The sequence below is a fragment of the Nannospalax galili genome, unplaced genomic scaffold, assembly GCF_000622305.1.
Source record: "Nannospalax galili isolate Female #2095 unplaced genomic scaffold, S.galili_v1.0 scaffold1023, whole genome shotgun sequence".
Taxonomy (NCBI): Eukaryota; Metazoa; Chordata; class Mammalia; order Rodentia; family Spalacidae; genus Nannospalax; species Nannospalax galili.
The window spans coordinates 546168-553679 of record NW_008349234.1 but is presented as its reverse complement, the minus strand read 5'-3'; the positions used below and the strand labels follow the sequence as shown (position 1 = coordinate 553679).

Sequence of the window (7512 nt, the reverse complement as noted above, 5' to 3'; positions counted from 1 at the left end):
TCTCCCCCCACCCCCCCGGAGACCTCGCTCACCCTTTCCCCAAACTCCGCCGCCAGCCCCGAGCCACACACTGAGAGACCCCGGCCTGGCAGGCCACCAGCTCGCGACAGCCCCTCCTGCAGGCTCCCCTGGGCCGTGGGTCCCGGGGCTCCTCCACCGCCAGCCCCGGGGGCCTGAGGGAGCCCTGCTCCGGAGACCTCTAGACGCCGCCCGCCCGCCTTCCTCACCTGGTACTGCGCCGCGGGGCCCACGGGGCCCATGGGGCGGAAGGCGGCAACCCCAGGACCCCCCAAGCCTCCTGAAGGCCCGGGGCCCCTGAGCGATGGGTTGGGCAGCATTCCGGGTCCCGCTGGAGGAGGCGGCGCACCGAGGACCGCGGCAACAGCGCCGCCGCCGGGGCTCAGCGGGGGCAGCGGGAACCCGCCCGCGCCTCGGCCAGACATCGCTCCGTCCCGTCCCGCGGTGCAGCGATCCGGCCTCCGGGCTCCGGGGCCAGTCCGCTCCGCGAGCGCTGCGCCGCGATCCGGGACTTTACGATCGTAATTCCGGGTTCCGGAGTTGGCCGATCCGGGTTCCGGGATTTCTTAATCCAAGTTCACGAGTTCCTCACAGACCCGCTTTAGGGCCACGTCCTGGCTCTGCCTCCGCTCCTGACGCAGGAAATTCCAGATCCGGGTTCTGCTGCGCGCCCGCCTGCGTCTCCCAGCATCCGGAGGTTGCACCACCGTAGTCCAGTTACCCACAGGCGGTTACTAACTCCCAGCCCGCCCAACCCACCCCAGCGCTAGACCCCGCCCTCTCCCGGAAACCAAATCCAGGACGCCTCTTCAAATCCCGCCCCTCGCGAGACCCGCCTCAAGCAGCCCGGCCAGTAACTCGCGTCCTCGGAGCCCCGCCTCTGGAGGCGGTCCTTTCCCAGAGGAGAGGAGCGGAAGCGGCTAGAGGTGCGGGGTCAGAGGTCACCTGGGGCCGCCACTGGCTTGGGTTCACGGCCCTTTTCAAAGTGCAATAGTTTTATCAAGTCTGCGCATTTTCAGCATTAAAGACAAGAGCTGCGCCGGATGTGGTAGCGTACACCTTTAGTCCTAGTACTGGGGAGGCAGAGGCAGGCGGATCTCTGTGAGTTCAAGGCCAACCTGGTCTACATAGTGAGTTCCAGGCCAGCTGGGACTACAGGGAGACCCTGTCTCAAAAAGACAAAAAAAAAAAAGACAAGAGCTGCACAATAACCGCCGACTGAACTTTGTGAAAGCCGGTCCCAGGGTCTTGGGATGTAGGCCAGAGTCTAGAGTGATTGCCTTCCATCACCATTACCCGCATTTCTGCCCTCTCCATAAAGCCTGTATTCCTTGCTCAGCTCTGCCAGGGACGTGGGGGTGCCCCAGACTCGATCCAGTTGGGTGAATGGTTGAGGTGGCCAAGCGCGGAGTTATTATCGCACATTTTTAACATGTGCGATAAAAAAATGTTTTTAGGTGATGAAAGCTTGCATCAATGAGAGACTGACTTCTAAACAGTTGAAATAAGCTCTTTCTTCAGTTTGTATAACACAATTTCAGAAAATTGAGATTCTTTTCAAAAACATATTAGGAAACAAATATTCAACATGCAGTGCTCCAGCTATGCCAGGGCCCTACCCTCTGCTGCTGTGGGGTCTCCTCCCCAATACATAATACTACTTCAATTAGCATTGGAAAAAGAAGAACAACACAGCTGTTTCAGGCTGGGGACTAGCTCAGTCTGTAGAGCATTTGCCTAATATGCACAAAGCCATGGGTTTGAGTCCCAGATCAGCTGTACAAACCTGGCTTAGTGGTGTATGCCTGTAACCCTAACACTCAGAGAGTGAAGGCAGGAGGATCAGAAGTTCATGGTCATTCTCAGCTACATAACTATTGAGACCCTTTATTTAAAGCAAAAAAAAAAAAAGGTTCTTATTAAAATGTGTTTTTTGGCTGGACATGTTAGCACACACCTTTAATTCCAGCACTCAGGAGGCAGACAGATCTCAGCCAGTTCAAAGCCAGCTTGGTCTACACAGTTCAGCCAGCACTACAAGAAAAAGCAAAAAAACTTTCATGGTAGTGTATGCCTTTAATTCCAGCACTTGGAGACAGAGGCAGGCAGATCTCTGTGTGTTCAAGGCCAGTCTGGTCTACATGACACGTTCCAGGTCAGCTGGGGCTACAGGGAGACTCTGTCTCAAAAAAACCAAAAAAAAAAAAAAAAAATCCCCACAAGCTGTAGTTCGAATCTTCAAAGGGCCCATGTGTTAAAAGGCTTGATCTTGAGGGTGGTTCTATTAGAAAGTGGTAAAACCTTTGATAGGTAAGGAGGTCCTTAGGGTCATGGAAGCAGTGATCTTCAAAGGGAATGGTGGGACTCCAGCCGCTTCCTCTTTTTCATTGCCCCCTAGATCCTGGTGGAAATGTTTTTATTCTACCACACTTCCACCCTGATGTGCTACCTTGTCATAGGCTCAAGGCCACAAGGCTAATAATTGATCATGGACTGGAACCTTCAAAACAGTTCAAATAGACCTTTTCTCATAACTTGATCATCTCAGTTATTTGTTGTAGTGATGGAAAGCTGGCTAACATACCATAATGTGACAACTGCTAAAATAAAGGTATTCACAAGTTACCTGGAGAAGCCTTTAATGGAGAACAGACATTAATAAAGACTTCTTAGTAGAGGACATGAAGCAGTACAGTATGACAAATTACTGTTGTTGAACCATCAAATGCAAAACAAAGCTCCTTTTCTATGATCACAGTTCTCACACTGTCTAGCAGATAAAACTTCTGAAGTATAGAGACTTCCAACAGTGGGAGCAGATGCTGGTCTAAAACAAAGATTTCAGTCCTAGGAACCCAGCCTCCTAGAACCCAGAACATCACAGGGCTCCTTGGTGATTTCATTTGTTTCTGGGGTTGCAGTGACAGAGTTGGCAAAGAGAACCTTATGAAATTTGGAAAGGCTCTTTTGGAAGGAAAAATTGACACATGGTGTTTACAGCTTTGCTCTGGTTCTTCCATCGGAGTGAATGCCAAATGTTTTCTTCTGGTGTCTAAGCTAGCATGTCAAATAGGATTCTTTGGTCTGGGCTGGAGCTGTAGCTCACTTGGCAGAGTGCTTGCCTAGCCTGCACGAAACCCTGGGTTCCATCCCCAGCACCACATAAGTGTGGTATGGTGGTGCATGCCTGTAATCTCAGTTTTGAGAGGTGGAGGCAGGAGGATTCAAGTTCATCCTTGGCTACATAGGGTTCATAAGATCCTGTCTCCAAAAAGAAAAGGGCTCAAAGATAATGAAAACTAGGACCGGGTACTTGGGCAAGTGAATCCCCTGCAGGTCAGCAAAGTTTGACGTTGTGATATAGCAATTGTGACCAGTGCATATGACTGTGTGTTTGTCATTTGTCAGAGCCCACAGAACTATGTAACACGCAGTGAATGTCAATATAAACTATACAGTTTAATGATAGCACATCAATACTGATTCATTAGTTGTAACAAATGTGCAAACTAACAGATGTTGTGTAAAGCCAGGGATGTTGTCATCCTAGCGTTTTCTTTAACTCATGTAACAGCATCAGTGTTTGCCAGTGGAGAATCGGGTAATACATGTGAGGCAATGTTATACAGCCATTAAAAAAGATGCTTGTGCTGGATAGTTTCGTTGTCAACTTGACACACCTGGTTGGAGGGAACCTCAACTGAGCAACTGTCTCCATTGAATTGGCCTGTGGCCATGTCTGCAGAACTGGTGAGTGATGTGGGAGGGCCCAGGCTACTGTGGGCAGTGCCACCCCTGGGCAAGTGGTCCTGTATTGTATAAGAAAGGCTGAGCATGGGCCAGGGGAGCAAGCCAGTAAGCAGTGTACCTCCATGGTCTGTGCTCCAGGTTCCTGCCGAATTCCTGCCTTGGCTTCCCCTGATGATAAACTCTCCTGTAAGCTAAATAAACCCTTTCTTCCCCAAGTTGGTTTTAGTCTTTTTAACCACAGCAATAGGAAGTAACAAAGCAATGTTGTTAAAAAGCAAAGACACATTGTTGCAAGAGTTTGTAAACAATTATGAATAGTGGAGGTCTTGAGCAGTTTTACAGCAGTGAAACTGTTCTGTGTGATATAGCAGTGGTGACCAGTGCATATGACTGTGCATCTGTCATTTGTCAAAACCCATAGAACTATGCAACACACAGTGAATGTCAATATAAACTATACAGTTTAATGATAATGTGTCAATATTGATTCATTAGTTGTAACAAATGTACAAACTAACATGTGAATAATGGGAAGACGGGGAGGGATGAAGAAATATCTGTTCCTTTTAAAATCTTGTTTATTTTTATTTATTTATTTATTTATGATTTATTTTTGGTCTTTTTGAGACAGGGTCTCCCTATAGCCCCAGCTGTCCTGGAACTCACTATGTAGACCAGGCTGGCCTTGAACTCACAGAGATCCACCTGCCTTTGTCTCCCAAGTGCTGGGATTAAAGGTGTGTGCCACCATGCCCGGCTTTTTATTTTTATTGTATGTGTATGAGTATTTTGCCTGCATGTATGTAAGTGTGCCTGTGTGTGCAATGCCTGGGGAGACTAGAAGAGGGCTTCAGAGCCCCTGGAATTGGAGTTATGGATGGTTTAACTGCTGAGCCATCTCCCCAGCCCTAGTCTTTTATTTTTTAGAGCAATTTTAGATGTACAGAAAAAAAACAAGTAGATAGATGCTGGAGAGATGGCTCAGCAGTTAAGAGCATTGGCTGCTCTTGAAGAGGGCCTGGGTTCAATTCCCAGCACCCACATGGTGGCTAAAAACAATCCATAACTCCAATTCCAGGGGATCTGATGCCCTCTTCTGACCTCTGTGGCATTGCACAACAAGGATGCGCTTATGCATGCAGGCAATACACTCATGCACATAAAGTAAAAATAATAAATTAAATATTAGTCTAAAAGCAAGGGAGGAGGAATTAATGAGCCTAATGGCTACAGCCAGTTCATAACATTCTTTCAGTCTCTGGAGTCAAGGTGTAGAGCACAATTCTACCATTTGTTCTCTCCCATGCAAGGTGGAAACTGGGTGGCATTGTGGTTCATTCCTGGTCACTTCTCAGGTTCTCAAAGATGACTTCCTGACTTTTTAATTGGACCCAAAGCTACTGTTATAAACAGACCATTACTACAGAGGGACAAGGGAAGTGCTTCCACTAGGATCTCTGACTTACCTTTGTTCCCACTCTGGTCCCTCAATGTTCTTGTTCTCTGGATTTCTATCTTTAGCTCTTTATACCTAATTTATCTAGACATACTTGTCCTTCATCCCTACAATTACTGTCTGTTTTCTGATGACTCTGAATTTCTATCTCCCATCTCTTGTCAGAGCTTGAGATCCGTATTTCCATCCATCCATATTGCTTGCTCCATCTAGCAATATGCTCCGAAAGCCACTTAAACCTGTCTGTTCAAGGCAATGTCTCACTGTCCTCCCAATTTGCTACTCCTCTCCTGTATCTATCTTGGTGAAGGGCACAAGGACATTGCAAGGTCCCAAGCACACCTTGTTGAAACATTCATCCTGAAACTGGGCTTGGTGGTGCAGGCCTTTAGTCCCAGCACTTCGGAGGCAGAGGCTGGTGGATCTCTGAGTTCAAGGTCAGCCTGGTCTACAGAGAAAGTTCCAGGTCAGCTGGGGCTACAGGGAGACCCTGTCTCAAAAAGACCAAAGGAGAAAAAATTGAAACATTCATCCTGGTCCTGCAGGCAAGTGACAGCTAAGGAGGGTGGAGTGAGCCAAGCAGGCACAAAAGATGGCTGCTGAGAAAGGACTCCCTACTTGACATCATCTTCTTCTCTCCCTCATTCTTAGTTACTGTGCTCTGTTGTTTTGACCTCCCAAACTTTCTTGGCTCCATTCTGCTCACATGAAATCAGGTTGTCAGCATGTCCTTCCTACCCCATTCCACTGGCTTCCCTACATTAAACTTCCTACTCAGTCTTCCCCAGCATTTTATCCCAAGAAACACATCAGAACACTTCGTTCAACTTATCCATGTGCCTTCACTTACCTTCAGCAGTGAAATTCAAAATAGGGTCCTTTGGGTTTCTCAGAAATGTCTCAGGAACTTCTTGGAGAGCTGGGTTTAAGATGGCAAGAGTAGAGCAAGGAGCTCCCCCCCCAGCTTGCCCTCTGTTCCTACTTTGCAAGCAGCTCAGCTTTGCTTTATCTATCGACTGCAGGATTTCCTGTAAAGAGTCTCACAGCTCTAAGGCATCTAAAAATCACTAGTTTGTGAAAGAACCTGCCTAAACTCTTAGCATGGCACAATTGGCTTTTTGCTATTTGTCCCCACCTAGCTAGCTTTATTTTCCCTGAATAGCCCATGTACTCAGCCACCAAACTACACTCAACTCACCTTCCCTGAACATGCCATATGCTTTCACAAGCTGTGGTTTCCTATTTACAATTCAGTAGGAATTGTAGCTCCTTAAAGACAGGAGCTTTGTGTTGTCTGCTGCTGTGTTCCTGCTACCCAAAGTCATACTTGGTACAAAGTGCTCAGTACATATTCATTAAATGAATACTTATTCTTCCCTAGTTCTTTGCCATGCAAGTATTGGTTTATCCTTTGAGGCTAACATAAATGTCACTGCCCCTGGAATTTTCCATGATTTCCTATCCCCACCCTCCAACTGCCATCATCACTTTGTTGCTGTCTTTGTTTTTCGTAAGTCAAGTCTGTGTAAGACTATCCAACATATTGTGCTTGTACCTTTTGTTTGGGACTCTGTCTCCATCCATAAACCACTCCAGTATAAATTCCAAAGAATGGGAACCCTAAGCAACAGTGCTTGCTTAGGAAATAACAGAAAAGCTAACTCCACTGCCCACCGCAGAATTCTGTTCAAAGTCAGTCCTAATGAGCAGTTAAACCCTAAAAGAAAGAAAATTAAAACCATCTTAACACTAACAGTTAACTTGGGCTTCCAAACCCTTCAGTTTTATGTTCTTACTCTTTTGGACTAAGTGACTTATAACCTTCTACCTGCGGTCCTGAATTTTTCTATTCTTCAGCCCAGACTTTAACCCTCATGTTGATTGGCCAAAGTTGTTGATACACTTAGTACTATTGCCTGATTTTTTTTTTTTTTTTGTCTTTTTGAGGCAGGGTAGCCCCAGCTGTCCTGGAACTCATTATGTAGACCAGGCTGGCCTTGAACTCACAGCGATCCGCCTGCTTCTGCCTCCCGAGTGCTGGGATTAAAGGCATGTGCCATGACGTCTGGCCACATATTGCCTGATTTTAATACTTGTCTATTTGGGGGCAGGGACAGGGTTTTTACTGTGTAGCTCAGGCTGGCTTTGAACTTCTTGTGACCCTCCTATCTCTACTTCCTCAGTGCTGGGGTTACAAGTACATAGCACCACTAGGCTCCTTATCTGTTTCTCTAATCCTGATTAAGACTGCACTAATCTTGGGGCTAGAAAAATGGCTCAGCGGTTAA

The 7512-nt window shown here is 47.2% G+C and overlaps 1 protein-coding gene across 1 annotated transcript in view; it reads right to left on the bottom strand.

Moving 5' to 3' along the window:
• Smarcd2 (SWI/SNF related, matrix associated, actin dependent regulator of chromatin, subfamily d, member 2) overlaps positions 1-736 on the bottom strand; it is an 11049-nt gene extending 10313 nt beyond the window's left edge. The window contains exon 1 of the mRNA XM_008846585.3: positions 228-736. Coding sequence (XP_008844807.1) covers positions 228-443 — 216 coding nt within the window. The 5' untranslated portion in view covers positions 444-736. The remainder of the gene's footprint in view (positions 1-227) is intronic.
• Positions 737-7512: the final 6776 nt, after the last annotated feature.